Here is a 17,565-nt window from a genome sequence, read left to right on the forward strand (position 1 = left end):
AATCATTTCAGGTTATTTCCCCAGCCAATCCTTTCCCACCCCCATTCCTGCTGCCACCATTGCTCTGGTCAAGCTGTCATCTGGACCATTGCCGAGGCCTCCCACTTGGCCTCCTTGCCTCCAGCCTCCCCCTTCACAACCAGCCAGTCCATCTTCCTCAAGCAGCACCATGAGCTCACTGCTCTCCCTCCCTCCCTCCACCACTTCCCCCAGGGGCTCTCTCCATCCACAGCACCCTATCCTCTCCTCCAGACTTTTGGCTCCAGCATGATCAGTCCCCTCGTTGTTCCCGGGACACAGTGCACACTCCTGCTACCCTTCCGCTTCTGGGGGGAGTTGTTTCCCTCGCCAGGAATCCTTTTTCCCATTCTAACGTTTCCGCTACATTTTCACCATCTTTAACACTAGGTAACATCCCTGGCTAAGCTGCACCCTAAGGTTTTAAAAATGGGGTGAGGAGAAGGCTAGAAAAGTTGGGGGCGCCGGGCGCGGCGGCTCAAGCCTGTAATCCCAGCACTGTGGGAGGCCGAGATGGGCGGATCACGAGGTCAGGAGATCGAGACCATCCTGGCTAACACGGTGAAACCCCATCTCTACTAAAAAATACAAAAATCTAGCCAGGTGAGGTGGCGGGCGCCTGTAGTCCCAGCTACTCAGGAGGCTGAGGCAGGAGAATGGCATAAACCCGGGAGGCAGAGCTTGCAGTGAGTTGAGATCCGACCACTGCACTCCAGCCCGGGTGACAGAGTGAGACTCCATCTCAAAAAAAAAAAAAAAAAAAAAAAAAGAAAAGTTGGGGGAAGGGGCTAGGTGCAGCGGCTCATGCCTGTAATCCCAGCCCTTTGGGAGGCCAAAGTGAGAGGATCTCTTGAAGTCAGGAGTTTGAGAGCAGCCTGGTCAACATGGTGAAACCCTGTCTCTAGAAATACAAAACTAGCCAGGCGTGGTGGTGTGCCACTGTAATCTCAGCTACTTGGGAGGATAAGGCATGAGAATTTCTTGAACCCAGGAGGCAGAGGTTGCAATAAGCCAAGATTGCGCCATTGCACTCCAGCCTGGAAATTCTGTCTCAAAAAAAAAAAAAGGTTGGGGGAAGGGAGCAAAACTGCTAGCAGTTTGCTAGAGGTAGAGAATTTAATTCACCCCTGGGGCAGACTTTTGCTTTGTTTTGGGAAAATCAACACAAACCTAAAACTGTATAGTTACTGTCAGCCTAAATACAGATGTTAACTGTTCTGGTTCAGCGACGGAGATGGCCCCGCCTTGGGAACCTGGTCTGCCTTCCCTTCTTTTTTACCCTGAGATTTGAGGACAGAAATGATGGACGGAGGGAACCTAGACTTGTCCCAATGGGGGCTGCTATTTTCAGCTGAATTTGGGAGAGTTGCTGCAAGAGAGAGAAAGCAGAGACAGACAGCCTTCCTGAGGAGGCTGAAGGGCCCTGGCACTGTTGCTTTGGGACCTAGGTGACCTATGTTGGCACAGACTGCAGAAAGGGACATTGTATCCAGTTTGGAGGGAACCCGGTATCTCTGCAGAACTCCATTGGCATTAGAGGAAGCGGCAGCCGTGAACGCTGGGGACCCCTCAAGGCACGTTCCCAGCAGAGGGTCCTTTCCTGGGCCTCCACGAGCCCTAGTTATGACTGCAGTGGACAGATGGGTTTGTGACATCATGTGAGACATCCACTACAAGGTAGGCTCAGTGTCATTGTAACTCACTGGTAAAGTAGCAATAAGTCATTTATACCCTGGGCAAATGAAAACAACATTACTAAAGATAGAAAGCCATACTATACTGTTAACTGTGGTTGCCTCTGGGTGCCAGTATTGTAGAGAATTCCTTTCCTTCTTTGTATTTTTATGAAACCTTCCGATATTTCCACCGTAAGTATTTGCACTTAGAAAAACAAAAGCTATGAATAAAGAAGATACTCTATCTTTCCTTCCCCTTCCCGCTGCCTGCAGCCACACCGACAGTACCTCCCAGGTGCAGGGCTTGACACGCAGTCAGGGCAGATCAGCATCTATTTCTTGTTGCAGGTACATGTGCCAGCTCTGCCAGCTCTTTCACAATCAAGAACATCTCTCCTTCTTCCGACCCCACCCGCCACTTACTCTGCTTGCTGGAGCTATTTCTCAGAACATGCCTGGCCTGCTCCCAGCCTGCGCCTTCATACTTGCTGTTAACTCCGCCAGCTCCCATCCTCCAAGTCCCCCCAGACAGCTTCTGGGCCCCTGCTTATGGCTTTCATTTGTGACTCCAACATCACTTCTCAGTGAGGCTTTCCCAAGCTGGAAGGGAAAGGACCCTTCTATTGGGTCCAAGCTATTTAAAACTGACCAAGCTATTTAAAACTGTACACCCTCCCAGCACTCTTTCCCCCTTGCCGGCTTCATTTCTCCTTATGACATGTGTCGTCATCTATATCCTTAGGATGTAGGCTCTATGAGGGCAAGGTTTTTGTCTATGTTGGGTTCTCTACTGTAATCGCACTACCATGTGTGTGCCTGGCATTTATAAGATGCTCAATCAATATTTATAGTTACCACATTCCAGACCCTGTGGTAGGTGGTTAGTAACTTCCCAGTCTTCAGTGTTTTGAGGAGTTGGTACATTATCTCCATTTTAAAGAGCTCAGAAAGGTCAGATAACTCTGCTGATGCTGCACTGTCATCCATGGCAAATGGGCAAGCGGGAATGGAGTGAGTGTCATCTCTGGGAGCTTTTCATTTCAGGAGGCTTCCTTTTTCTTTCTTTTTTTTTTTTAATTTTTGAGACAGGGTCTTTCTCTCTGTTGCCTAGGCTGGAGTGCAGTGGTGCAATCACAGCTCACTGCAACCTCAAACTCCTGGGCTCAAAAGATCCTCCCACCCAGGCCTCCAGAGTAGCTGGGAATACAGGCGCATGCTAGAACCCCTAATTTTTAAATTTTGTGTAGAGACAGGGTCTCATAAGGTTGCCCACACTGGTGTTGAAGTCTGGGCCTCAAACAGTCCTTCTGCCTTGGCCTCCCAAAAGTGCTGGGATGACAGGAGTGAGCCGCTGCCCCTGGTCCTCCTCTATCTTTATGGCTTGGGTATGTGGCTGTCCCTCACCATGCTCGATACACAGCAGCCCTCCCAAAGCTTTCTTAGGCTGAGGTTGCTGTTTCCTCTGCACTGATTGCCCCAGCACATGGTCCACAGGGCTACTGCAGCAGGTCTGGGAGATGTCTCAGAGGCATCATCCCTTAAAAATGGGCTTCTCTCCCAAATAAGGTCCCTACAATCAGAGAAGCCAACTTGCCCCGGTCCCTCATCATTGCCTCCGCCCTCCAGTTTGGGTGCTCTAGGCTGTGGTACACATGAACACTGCCAGAGGTCTTCTTTCCTCCCTCCACAGCCCCACTGCTGTAATGGGAGCTGGCTGCTCCCTAAGTACCCTCTGAGGGTAGAATGCCAGCAACATCCCAGGTGATTTAGGTTGAAGTTCTGGATGTGCCACTCACTACTTATGTCATGAGCTTGTCCAAGTCATTTAACTTGTGCATTGAAAGAATGTAAGAAATTATTCCTTCCTCATGGTTTCCTTAGAGTATCTTAATGCTAGCAAATGTGGAACCTGCCTCATAGGGCTGTCATGCAGACGCATGAGATAATGTGCTTATCACGCTTAGCACTATGCCTGGTATACAAAGCTTAATAAATGCTGGCTGCTACTGCTATTGGTCATGGCTGACTTGGGAACTCAGTAGTCTGAAACCAGCTGGTCTGAAACCAGCTGGTAGGATGGTTTGTGGCATGTGGACTGCATCTGACCCCTACTCCAATAATCCACTAACCTCTTTCCTGGATCTTCAGTCCTTAGACTGAATTTCCCTGATCAAGGTCACATAGTGGACTTTGAAAAGGCCTTGATTGGGACACTTTTCAGAATAGCTAACCTCCTTAGTCAGTACAGTCTCTGCTGGGAGGTAACTGTCCTCTCTGCTGGGCTGCACAATTTGTGGAATAATTTGCACAAGTATCAATTGCCACCATGACCAAGGCATAAAGCATAATTACCTCAAGTGGAAACTGTGATTGAGGCTATGAATTGAGGCTGGATTTGCAGGGACCACAAATGAGCTGCGACTTCTGGAGCACTATGTGCCTACTGGATATGGGTCTGTAATCAACTTGAGCCTGTTTCCAAACACTGGCTCTCTGAGTTCCAATGGGTCAGAAGTCCTGACTTTGGTGAGTGTCATGATCCCTGCAGAGTGTGTGCCTGAACCGAGAGAATGTCCTCTTGTCCAAGACATGATTCAGAGTTGTTTATTTATTTATTTATTTTTTGCAGGAGACTGGAGTTTTATTATTACTCAAATCAGTGTTCCCGAGCATTCAGGGAGCAGATTTTGTTTTTGTTTTTTTTTTTGAGATGGAGTCTTGCTCTGTTGCCAGCCTGGAGTCCAGTGGCATAATCCTGGCTCACTGAAACCTCCGCCTCCTGGGTTCAAGCGGTTCTCCTGCCTCAGCCTCCCGAGTAGCTGGGATTACAGGCGCGCAGCACCACGCCCAGCTAATTTTTGTATTTTTAGTAGAGACGGGATTTCACCATGTTGGCCAGGATGATCTCGATCTTTTGACCTTGTGATCCGCCCACCTCAGCCTCCCAAAGTGCTGGGATTACAGGCATGGGCCACCGTGTCCAGCCTGGGGAGCAGATTTTTTAAGGACAACTTGGTGGGTGGGGAAAGCCAGTGAGCCAGGAGTGCTGATTGGTTAGAGATGAAATCATAGGGAGTCGGAGCTGGTTGCTGGGTCAGTTCCTGGGTGGGGGCCACAAGATCAGATGAGCCAATTTATTGATCTAGATGGTGCCAGCTGATCCATCAAGTGCAGGGTCTGCAAAATATCTCAAGCACTGATCTTAGGAGCAGTTTAGGGAGGGTCAGAATCTTGTAGCCTCCAGCTGCAGGACTCCTAAACCATAAGTTCTAATGGTCAGAAATGGCTAATGGCTTCTAATGGCTAATGTTAGTCCTACAAAGGCAATCTAGTCCCCAGGCAGGAAGGAGGTCTGCTTTGGGAAAGGGCTGTTACCATCTTTGTTTAAACCATAAACTAAGTTTCTCCCAAAGTTAGTTCAGCCTATGCCCAGGAATGAACAAGGACAGCTTGGAGGTTAGAAGCAAGATGGAGTCAGTTAAGTCAGATCTCTTTCACTATCTCAGTCATAATTTTGCAAAGGCAGTTTCGATCCCTCCCTTTGAGTTTTACAACACCTTCATCTTAAGGAATAGGATGTGAAGATGGAAAAGGCTGTCAATTGCGCTGGCTTCTTCTTGCTAACGGGACGTAGTGGGAATGGGAGTGAACCCCAAGGTGAGAAGTGTGGAACTGCTTTGCAACTCTCTGAGCGACTCATGCAGGCCTGGGTGGGCTTTTGTGGCAAAAACATTGGCACTCTCATCTATAGTTTTACTACAGGGTTTAACTGAAACAGCCTAGTATAAGGTAAATAACAAGTCCTAGGATGAGGAGTACAATTCACAATTTTAAAAGCAAAGATTTGAAAGCATTAGTTTGGGGACTTCTAACCCACAAAGAATTAAGAATTTAGTCTAAACTGCAGGAAAAAAACCTCAAGAACAGCTAACAACAATGTACTATAGTTTTTCTTTTGAAGCATAATTTTTCTCTCTCCAGTCCCCATTTTTATTAAAAACAAATCATGATAGAACTGATTTGTTTATAAAATAAACCTTAGTGTTACCGATCATTTGCATAATGTACAGCAAGAATCATTATTTTTCACTTAGGCTTTTTAAATCGGCTTTGATAGAACTCTGTTCCATGTAGAATCTCAGATAAGACTTTTCAGAAGCCAAGCCCAGCCATGGGTTTGTACCCTCAAATACCTATGAGTTGGGCAACTTCCTCTCCTCTTGAGGTCCCAAGATAACTTGGGGTTCCTGGGCCTGTTAGAAAGTGACATTCTTTACTTACCACAGATCAGGAATTTTGTACAGGGACTCTGTGTGGACAAGGTATGAGGCCAAATGCCCCAACAGGCTTTAATTGGCTCTATAAGTCAACTTTGATTCTTTAAAGTATCCATTCCAGTCAAAGCCTTGGTAAAATAACCAATTTCTCCAATTGTGTCCTATTACAAAAGAAAACAGATTCTTATTGCACTTATGCAATTAGCTCTACTGCCATAAATTGAGAATGTTCACAAATAGTTTCCAAATTCTGGAGAAATCAGGTAGAGAGGAGCAAATATGCTCCAAATTTTGTTCACAGGAGTATATTTTACTCACTTGTTAAAAGTTGCAAATAGCTCTAAAGAAATGAGTTCTCCTGACTCTGAAAACAAAAAGTTTAGCAATGTTTAACACATTAGCTCTCCATGAGAGTCCTGGAAGTTTGGTTTTTTCCTCTATTCCAATAGCATGATTTTTAAAGTTAGCAAAGTTATCTGAGACCTGCACTTAAGAGTCCTATATTTGATTATAAACTTCGTTTTGAAAAGGACCAAAGCAAGACAAAATGTCTGTGGATGACAAAAGTCTACAGCCACTATTAAAGCCACAATTGACTAGGAATTTTGGTTACTTGTGGCTTACAATTTTTTTTTTGAGATGGAGTCTCACTCTGTTGCCCAGACTGGAGCGCAGTGGCACAATCTTGGCTCACTGCAAGCTCTGCCTCCCAGGTTCACGCCATTCTCCTGCCTCAGCCTCCCAAGTAGCTGGGACTACAGGCGCCAGCCACCATGCCTGGCTAATTTTTTTGTATTTTTATTAGAGACGGGGTTTCATCACGTTAGCCAGGATGGTCTTGATCTCCTAACCTCGTGATATGCCCGCCTTGGCCTTCCAAAGTGCTGAGATTATAGGCATGAGCTACCATGCTCAGCACAATTTTTTTTTTTTTTTTTTTTTGAGACAGAGTCTTGCTCTTGTTGCCCAGGCTGGAGTGCAATGGCACGATCTTGGCTCACTGCAACCTCCACCTCCTGGGGTCAGGTGATTCTCCTGCCTCAGCCTCCTGAGTAGTTGGGATTACAGGTATGCACCACCAGGCCCGGCTAATTTTGTATTTTTAGTAGAGATGGGGTTTCTCCATATTGGCGTTGGTCAGGCTGGTCTCGAACTCCCAACCTCAGGTGATCCACCTGCCTCAGCCTCACAAGTGCTGGGATTACAGGCATGAGCCACAACACCTGGCCACTTGTGGCATACAATTTTATATGATAATTATAATTATTAATAATGTGCACTAAATTATATCAACATTATAGAAGTTTCCCATAATTTTGGAATACATACTAATAACATATTTACACAAACACAGTCCAAAGTGAACCAAAGACCATTCACTCTTCTATTTGAAAGTTTTTCCTCTATTCTAATGTCACAATCTCCAGAGTTATTAATCAGAATCCTAAATGTAAGAGCACCTGTTAAATTTTATAGCTGATTATAAAACCATCTTTTAAAGAGGACCAAAACAAGACAACAATTATCTGTGAATGACAAAAACATTTTAGGGCAGCGACAGTTAAAGACATGATTGACAAGGAAATTTGTTACCTCTGCAGCATACAGCCTGTTAACATAATAATTATAATTATTACTGATAACATATACTAAGTCATATTAGAATTATAGGAATTTGACATAATTTCAGAACACATACCAATAACACATTAACACAAACATAGACCAAAGAAAGCCAAACACCATTTCATATTGGACAATGCTTCCTGTATGATTTTTGTAACAAATAAGCCAAATGTCAATTCTGGACTTTAGAGGACCTAATGTCTAAAATATTAGGTTAGAAAGAGACATAATTTATAATTTGATTTTGGAAAGTTTGTCAAATATCAAATGTTTAAAACACTGGATATCACAAAATAGACTCCCAGATCACCATAAAGTCATTCATTTGGCCAAAATGATAACTCCAAAAAAATTTTTTAAAAAGAAAAACCTTTACTCTGATAGAAGAGACTTAGCTTTCCAACGAGACCCAACGAAGATAGCATGAGGCCAACTGAATTTGTCTCTTCTCTCTCTCCTTTTTCCTCTGCCATTAACCCAAAGGAGAAAACAAAACCCTTTCATTATCTTTTAACATTACATAAAAATCATCTTCAAAAGAGAAAACCAAATTTCATGTTTGCATTAGTGCATCTTTAATGTTAAAGTTAGTTTTTTAAATACTATTTTATATTTCTATCCAGTTTTAATTAGTTTGACCATAAGGTAAGATTTTCATCAACTTTTTAGAACTCTTTACAATTTTCCATCAAACAGCAGATCAATTTTCTAAGAAAACCCTGTTATTCCGACAAATGGGTCCAGATTCTGGCCCCACATCAGTATGATTTTAATGTTTTAACCTACGGAAAAAAGCTAAACAATTTCTTTTAAATCTTAGCCAACTTGTTTATACCCACAGAATTTTTACAAGATCAACACTTTTCAAGCCTTTTTCACTTTGCTTAAACCTTCTGTTTTGTTCCATTACTCTTTTAGGTTAAGACAATCTTTAAAACCCTCTGGGCTGGGCTCAGTGGCTCATGCCTCTAATTCCAGCAGTTCGGGAGGCCAAGGCGGGCGGATCACCTGAGGTCAGTAGTTTGAGACCAGCCTGACCAATATGGTGAAATCCCATCTCTACTAAAAATACAAAAACATTACCCAGGTGTGGTGGCATGCGCTTATAGTCCCAGATACTGGGGAGGCTGAGACAGGAGAATTGCTTGAACCTGGGAGGTGGAGGTTGCAGTGAGCTGAGATCGTGCCCAGCGTGGGCAACAACGAGACTCTACCTCAAAAGTAAATAAATAAAATAAAACCCTCTGAACTAGACAAAACTACATTCCCTTTAACAAAAGCCATATTTCCATGCCTTCTTATAATCTTTTACCAAAAACACATTCCCTACACACCTTGTATATAAAACCATTTCTCTAGTGGTCTCAACTACATGTTACAATGTTAACTCATAGCAACTTTAATTTTTAGTGAAAACCCTGATAAGTAAGCAATTTTAATTATGTACCGGGGTAGAGCCTAGGACATCAGACAGAAATGAAGATAAGGTCTGAATCCTTTTAGTATAGTTAGTGACCATGGCTCTCCATATGTCCACAGGCCTTATCTATAATCTAATGCTCCAAAGTAGGTAAATCGAATAATTTTCAAAAGTCAAAGAAATAGTTTGACCTTAAAGTATCTAGCAAATCTGATATCTGACCTTAATTTAGACCAAGCGTCTACATTTTTGAGACATTCTATTTTACCAATAATCTTTAAAACTGTCTTTATTTCCAAAAGAATACTAAAGTCACGTGAACGAAGACATTAAAGTTTCTGTTTTTCTGACAAAATATTTAAGTGCTTATTTTTCTAAGCCAATTAATCAGAGCTCTTTTATATATAAACATACAACACATATAAATACACAAACAGACAGAAGATTCAGCACTTGTAAGATTTTTCATTTGCCAGTTTCTTAACTGGATGACTGGCTTCAGGGTGGAGCCTGTGGAGGAAGAGGGCCAGGAAAGCATGCGTTTCCAGGGCCAAATAAGCAGCAAATAAGCAGCTGAAGGCAAAGACAGATCCCCAAAATTAAGGGTGCCATTTTATACTGGTTCCTGAACTCTCAAAGGGAGGGAAATACTATGGGAGAAGACAGTGCAGTGCTTCCACCCTGCATTTCATTTTGCAAGGCAGCCTAAAGCCAATCAGCCCATTTTGCAATCAGCCCATCCCTCATGGGAGTCTCATCTCCATTGTAGGGGCTGGGGATGTTCCCTTCTCTTCCAGGTGTCCACGAACATGCTTCTCTGATCCAAGCGTGCAGAGTCAAGTATCCCTCCATAACTGCTATTAGCCATCCCTTAAAGTATACTTCCTACCTAGTTATTACACACCAAAGCTCTCTCATAGTGAGAAGTAATTTCTGGTACCCCCAAAACTCAAAACCGTCGACAACACAGTGCAGAACAGACCAGAGCCTTTGGTTTTGAGAGGGAGCCATCCATTTTTAACTCCTGGTGTTTCATGAGGAAAACAGAGGTTTTGTTTTTGCTTTTGTTTTTCCCAAAACAGGGTCTGTGGTGCCTCCTCTGTTTTTCCCAAGGAGTCCCAGGCTACCAGAAGTTATCTGAGGGCCTCTCATGTGTGCATTAAGAGTGGCAAGACAAAACAAATGAAGAAAAATATTTCAGCCGACTGAGAAGAAAAAATTTTTCCAGAAAAACAAGTTCCAAGAAGAGAAACACATAAAGGCCTTTTAAATACATTTAGAGCTTGTTTATCCACTTTTAATTAAGCTGACTTTTAACCATAGTGCTCTTTATTTTTTTTATTTATTTATTTTTTTTTTTGAGACAGAGTCTTGCTCTGCCGCCCAGGCTGGAGTGAGGTGGCCGGATCTCAGCTCACTGCAAGCTCCGCCTCCCGGGTTCCCGCCATTCTCCTGCCTCAGCCTCCCGAGTAGCTGGGACTACAGGCGCCGCCACCACGCCCGGCTAGTTTTTTTTTTGTGTTTTTTAGTAGAGACGGGGTTTCACCGTGTTAGCCAGGATGGTCTCTTTAAAAAAGAAATCCTTTCAAAACTCTTAGTACCCAACGTTAGCCATGACAAGTGGCCAATATTTCTAGCTTCTGAACTTTACCAAAGGTAACCTCCTAGGTGCTTCGAAGACATGGTAAGGAGTTTCTTTCTTTTCTTTTTTTTTTTTTTTCTTTTTTTTTTTTTTTTTTTTTTTTTAACAAGATTTAGAATCTCCACAAGGTAGTTCAGAGAAAGGAAAATTCAAGACAGGAAATCAGAAGCTATTTATAAAAGAAAAAAATCTCAGTAAATGGCAAAGTTACACAAATAACAAACCAGAAAGGAATCACTCCAGAAGCCAATAATTGAACCCAGGCCACCACTGTCAAAAGATAAAGGCTTAGCTACTGAGCTATACAGCATTGAGAAGCTTCTGTTGCTTTTCCCAGAAGGAGCATAGAGAAGCCAATTTCAAGCTTGTAAGGCTTTTAACTGTTCAGGGAAAACTTTTAGGACTATGACATGAACCCCAAAATTCCTGTGCTCTGGCTGGTGGAAACGAAAAAAGTATCCACACATGGTTACAAGGTTAAGCTCTTAAGGACACAAAACAAGACAGAGAAATTTCATAGAGTATTCGTTTCAGGGACCCGTAGCAAAATGTGTAACTGACCAGCCTGCCAAGCTGACTTGAAAAGCAGGCTTATAGGTGTCCTAAACCCACATTCTATCCTGTGGCAGCCCTCTCTCCATTACAGAACACAGAAAGACAAATTCTTTGCACAAAGTACACCAGATGTGCTACAGCCTAAGACTAGTCTCACAAGTCCTTTTTTCTATTAATCAAACCCTTGCAGAGGAGACAAATAGTTCACTGTTTATCCAGACAAAGAGAAAGAGACAAGAAACTTGGCTGGTAAGAATTTCTTACCCTTTTTGTTGGGATACCAGGTTTCTGGGTTCCCTTTCTCTGCAGCTTCCAGAAGAATGAAGCAGCTTCTGGTGACCCTGCTTGCTTGTGCTATAGCTGTGGGGTTTAAGTCACTTACAAGAGAAAATCACCCTTTCCTGCTTTATGGAACCAAAGACAAGATTCTCAGTTTGCAAGATGCTGCCCAATGGGCTACATGGGGAACCGAATTAACATTTTCCATCCCAGCAAAATACACATAACAAAACAGACATTAGTCACTTCGTGCAGCACCCAATATCAGCCTAGCAAAGGTCAAAATTTTTCCATTGGTCCCTGTTGTCTTTGACCCACTCCAGGTGGGGATGGATGACCTCTGAACGGTAATTCACAATGGGGTCTCTGAGCAAGGGGAAGACCAGACAGTTACCCCGAGAGGCCTGTTGAGCCTTCTTTAGAGCTCATTGAATGTGACCAGACAAATAAGGAGGGTTCTCTGAGTTAGGCCTGCTGGACTTTCATTAGCAACCCCTCTGAGATGCTTTCTACATATACAAACACACACAAAAATGAGATGGACAGATGGCCTTCCAAATCAGATCCCTAACCTAGAACTCCAAGAGTGTCCCTTCCAAACTATTCTCCTATTCTCTGAGAAACCTCCTCGAAATCTTCCTGATTGAAGAGAAGTCTCTCAAACCAGGACTCTTCCTACTGATTAGAAAGAGCCAACCAAGACCCGCCCAGGAGCCAAACATACACCCTGCAATGGAGCTACAGACACCCCACCATAGGGCTACAGAACCAGTCAGGAGAAGGAAGAAGGTGTTGGCAGCACCTAGGATACTCACCAGACATCCCACACTGGGGATACAATAGACACCCTGTGATAGGGCTACAGTTAAGGGATGTCTCCCTGGGACTATTTCTCCATTGTAATTAAATCCATGCACATTGGGTTGGCAGCACCCTGCCAGTACAGAGTACTGGAGTTAGCCCCCAGTTCAAGAGAACTAGGTGACTGCATGGGCTGGCTTCTGGATCCATCATTGGAGTGGGGCTACCTGTCCATGGTTCACTGGCCCCCCTCCAGCGATGAATCCCGGATGAGCCCCCAAATTTGTAACTGCTGAAAGGGTTCACATTGCCACTGCCTAGACAGCCAATTCATCAGACAGGGGAATTACAATAGAGAAAGAGTAATTCATGCAGAGCCGGCTGTGCGAGAGACCAGAGTTTTATTATTACTCAAATCAGTCTCTGATTCATAGTTTTCGAGGGAATTTCCTTCACTGGCTTTGCTTCCTAGTTGTACTATAATAAATATGATTTGGAGTAATCCATCTGCCAACACTCCCTCAACCAAATCTTCCCTGCCCCACACACACAGTGTTTCACCCAGGAAGATCTAGTTCTGTGTGTGTCTGAAGGGGGCAGGAGGGGGGATCTAGGCCTTCCTTCTCCCTCATGTGAGTGGCCATAAGCAAGAGAAGAATCTGTGTCTTGCCCTTAACATGGCCAATGTCTGCTCCACATATGGGCCCAGAGACCACACTATTAGCACTTCTGGGAAGCTGATAAGGACATCTGCAATGGAGGTCTTTCATCCTGAGGCAAGGGTACCAGTTCTGCCAGCATTTTGTATTATTTGAAAACAGTGCTGGGAATCATATTTGCAGATCCACAAATGCTATTTGATTATTCCATGGCATGAAAGATGAATTTGAAGTTTAGTGGAGAGGGCAGACTGAAGACTGAGGAAACACAGTTTGTAAGGGCAAAATACGCTAAGTTTGAGCAAAAATACATTCTACTTGTAGCCAGCACTCTGAGAACACTGGGAAGAGTAGGTAGAGCTGGGACCAACATTCAAAGATAATGCCCCAACTGTATTTTATCCTCATTTTTACCTGCTGGCCAGCGACTTCTCATAATTACCTTGGCTACACAGCCCTTGTTTGCATCTCCAGAGAGACAGTGGTGTCTGAAGAAAGAAGATGATTCAGGAGACAAATGACCCAAGTCTGGAAGGAATCTCAAGAAGGAAATGTACAATAGTGAAAAGTGCGACCTCTTGACTCAGATTTCATCTCCAATCCTTGTTCTGTCATGGTCTATCTGTGAGACCCTTATAGCATCTGAGTCTGTTTGCCTCATGCAAATGGAACAGATGATATCTTCTAAGACAGTTATAAAAATCACTAGGCCAGGCGCGGTGGCTCACGCCTGTAATCCCAACACTTTGGGAGGCCGAGGCAAGCAGATCATGAGGTCAGGAGATCGAGACCATCCTGGCTAACACAGTGAAACCCCGTCTCTACTAAAAATGCAAAAAATTAGCCGGGTGTGGCAGGAGGCTGAGGCAGGAGAATGGAGGGAATCCGGGAGGCAGAGCTTGCAGTGAGCCGAGATCGCGCCATTGTACTCTAGCCTGGGCGACTGAGCGAGACTCCATCTCAAAAAAAAAAAAAAAAAAAATCATTAAAACATGTAAAGCATAAAAAGCTGGCTCATCTTAGGTATTAAAAAAATAATTGGTAAAACTACTATCATTAGTGTCTGTCAAATAGAGATATTTGCAATGTGCTTGTGAAAAGGAGAAAAAGAATGCCTTTGGCCTTTAGTAGATAATTTAGTCAATGGTCCCGTTAGTCCTGTCTTTACCATGCACCACTACATGTTTGACCTTGAGCAAAGCCACCTCTGTCATTGGTAAGACAGGGAGAATTTCTACTCTATCTCACTCCCGTAACAACTGCAGTGGTGACTGGAGATAATTACACACACCTCACTTGTTTTTTGGAGTTGTGATGACCAAAATTGAAGGCTAGGAATGGGGAACAATGTACTAGAATGAAACACACTGGATTTTGGGGCAACAGACTCGGGTTATAGTCTTGGTACTGCATTTTACCAACCAAAAGGCCTTAGGCAAATCACCCAGTAATCTGACCTCTCATCCCTGTGAGAAAATACAAATGTGCGAAACTATCATTATTGCTCCTAGAGGGCAAAGCCAGTCTTCTTTTTTTTTTTTTTTTGAGATGGAGGTCTTGCTCTGTTGCCCAGGCTGGAGTGCAGTGGCACGATATCGGCTCACTGCAACCTCCACCTCCTGGGTTCAAGAGATTCTCCTGCTTCAGCCTCCTGAGTAGCTGGGATTACAGGCGTGTGCCACCACACCCAGCTAATTTTTGTATTTTTAATAGAGACAGGGTTTCACTATGCTGGCCAGGCTGGTCTCGAACTCCTGACCTCGTGATCCACCCACCTCAGCCTCCCAAAGTGCTGGGATTACACGCGTGAGCCACCACGCCCAGCCAAGTCTTCTCATTTTAATAGTTCTGGTACCCATCAATGTTGTTAGCACCGAGTGTGCACTCAATATTTACATTTAATGAATTATAAACTATTCAGAAGTTGTATTTTTAACCATTACCAACTTTTTTGCCCATAAGCTGGTAGCTTTTGTCCCAATCTGATTTGGTGGATCCCTATGTTCCAAAGTAGTTTGTATTCCATGCCAACCTTAACATCCTCAGAGATGTTACTTGGACACAAATGGAAGAAAAAACTGACAAGAGAAAAGAAAGCAGCTCTTCTGTTTATGGCAGTTGCAGGGGAACAGTTTCACGATCTGCCCGCCCTGCCCCCCACCCTCTCGTTTGGGAATCACTTCTCTAAATTACCTATTATTCTAAGTACGTTTTCTATGGGATTTATCCTCACAGAAGGTGGTGGGCATTGAAGAAGCCAGAGCTGCTTACGGATGACTCTCCACGGATAATATGAAGGGGAGGGATGCCTTACAAGTCTCCTCCAAATGGGAGGTGGCAGGTGGAAAGCAGTAGGTAGAAACATGGAAGGGAGAACTGGGCTTCCTGGTGCCAGAGGAGAAATCTTGAAGTGGAAATTCTTGGTAGTAGTAGATTTATGTACCCTTCGTTCACACTACATAATATTCCAGAAGTATTACCTTATTTGATCTCTGAGGGCTTTGGTAGAAGAGGGAACCCTGTAGAAGTTGAAAAGGAGACAGAAAGGGTCAAAATTTTAACAATCACCATCTTTGTGCACTGTTAACAATCTGGTCTGGAAAGAGGACACTGGTGAAGGTAGAGTATTTTCCAGATCTGCCATGTATCAAGTACTGCTCATGTTACTGAGGAGTAGCTGTAATCTGAAATCAGTATTTTTATTTTTTATTTTTTTCTGAGAAAGGGTCTTGCTCTATCGCCCAGGCTGGAGTGCTGTGTCGTGATCTCGGCTCACTGCAACCTCCACCTCCTAGATTCAAGGGATTCTCGTGCCTTGGCCTCCCAAGTAGCTGGGATTACAAGCGTGCACCACCACGCCTGGCTAATTTTTGTAATTTTAGTAGAAACAAGGTTTCTACTACTGACCAGGGTGGCCAGGCTGGTCTTGAACTCTTGACCTCAGGTGATCAGCCCGCCTCAGCCTCCCAAAGTGCTGAGATTACAACAAACCTCACTCAATCACCCCAGCTGGGTTAAATATCCCTTTGTAGTCTTCAACTTACTGCACTGTTAATTTCTCATTTATTTACTTACTCTCCAACTCTGAAAAAAAGCAGGACCTTTATCTTGTTTAGTATTCTAACCCCAAGTGCCCACACAGTGCATCACAAAAAACAAGATACTCCACAAATGTTTAATTTATTAAATGTACCAGGGTATACTAATTCATTACATTTTAATTTTTCTATAGATACTCAAATAGCTAAGCAAATGGAGGTACATGCCAGTCTTTCTTTTATATACAACAGACAAAAGTATTGGGAGGCTAGACACCAATCAGCTATTTTTTCTCCTGGAACCAGATCATCATACTGCTGAGTTCCTTCAAACCATTAAAGTACAGCCTTCCTTCCAATGCTCCATAATATGTTCAAAATCACAGTATAAATACAAAGTTCTTCAAGCCATTTTACAAAACCAGCAAAACTCTACAACAAAATCCTACAGGAAAAAGTAGAACAATCTCATTTACAAACAGCATTTTAACAGTATTATTAAATGTAACAAAACATAAGATACAAAATCTAAATCCTTAAAGTCACACTATTTCTACAGAAATAAGACCCTCGCCCCACCTATACTACTTATGACTCAGGACAGTAGCTCATCCCCACGGGGACCCCACTGGCCAACTTTTCACCAACCCTCACCAGAGGTGGATGCCGGCCCTAGCACTGGCCCTGGCCCTCATACTGGCTTCAGCTCTGGCCTTGGCTCTGGCCCTGTCGGCCTCGTCTGCTAGGGCCTCACGGTACTGCACTGGCCAGTGCTGGGGTTCCTTCTTATGCAGCTTGGCCACGAACCCCAGGACTTTCATCTTGCTGATTTCCAGGTTGCTTCGGGGACCCCAAGAGAATTCATATTCCGGTGGACTGGTGTGAGGCACCCGCCTGTAACTGAGGTATCGCTGCTGCACAAAATCTTCCATAATAAGCCTCTTCGGATACCCAAAGAGGAAATGATACTTTGAGGGTTGCATCCCCAACCGATGCAGCATCTCCCAGACTTGGGCTTCCCTGGCCCTATTACCTCTCATATAGATAAGGCCCAGGATCATCATTAACAGACCCAACCTGGGGCCATCTCCTCCCAGATCCTCCTCCTCCTCTTCCTCCTCAAGAGGTTTTAGTTTGTTGATCAGGATGTAAGTGTGGTGCTTGCGGTCAAACTGTTTCAGCTCAAAACCAAAGACATACCGCAGATGCTCTGCGGCCCTTGCGATGATGTCCGGGAACAGAGCCTTCACCTGCGGGACCGGGAGCCCCCTGCTCTCTGGTGTCTGCAACATGTTTTCGGGCAGGCAGGTGCACAGCGCGTGCACGGGCCGAGGGGTGTGGAAGCCGCCGTGCAAGCCCCGGGGGAGAGGCTGGACAGCGGCTGGGGCGGCGGGAGTACGAGGAGCAATGGCAGAAGGAACTTTGTAGCTGCTGGGCCGCACCGCACGGGAGTCAAACCTGCTGCCGCAACGCCGCCAGCAGCCGGGACCTGCGGCGCGCAGCCTCAGTCCGCGCCCGCGCGAGGGGCCGCTTCCGGCCACCTCAGCCAGGATGGCGACCCTAGCGCCGCGCGA

General features: G+C 44.5%; 1 protein-coding gene and 1 long non-coding RNA gene across 2 annotated transcripts in view; one reads left to right on the forward strand and one right to left on the reverse strand.

Annotated features, from left to right (window-relative positions):
- Positions 1-10,349, forward strand: part of LOC126948441 (uncharacterized) — a 37,031-nt gene extending 26,682 nt beyond the window's left edge. Inside the window, exon 2 of the long non-coding RNA XR_007723452.1 lies at positions 10,100-10,349. This is a non-coding gene — a long non-coding RNA (uncharacterized LOC126948441). The remainder of the gene's footprint in view (positions 1-10,099) is intronic.
- A 5,767-nt stretch (positions 10,350-16,116) lies between these two features.
- On the reverse strand, positions 16,117-17,283 carry MAGEF1 (MAGE family member F1). Its single transcript, XM_050781382.1, has one exon. It carries the CDS (start codon positions 17,281-17,283, stop codon positions 16,642-16,644), a length of 642 nt encoding a protein of 213 aa, XP_050637339.1. The 3' UTR covers positions 16,117-16,641.
- Between the last annotated feature and the right edge of the window lie 282 nt (positions 17,284-17,565).

The sequence above is a fragment of the Macaca thibetana genome, chromosome 2 (genome assembly GCF_024542745.1).
Source record: "Macaca thibetana thibetana isolate TM-01 chromosome 2, ASM2454274v1, whole genome shotgun sequence".
Lineage (NCBI taxonomy): Eukaryota > Metazoa > Chordata > Mammalia > Primates > Cercopithecidae > Macaca > Macaca thibetana.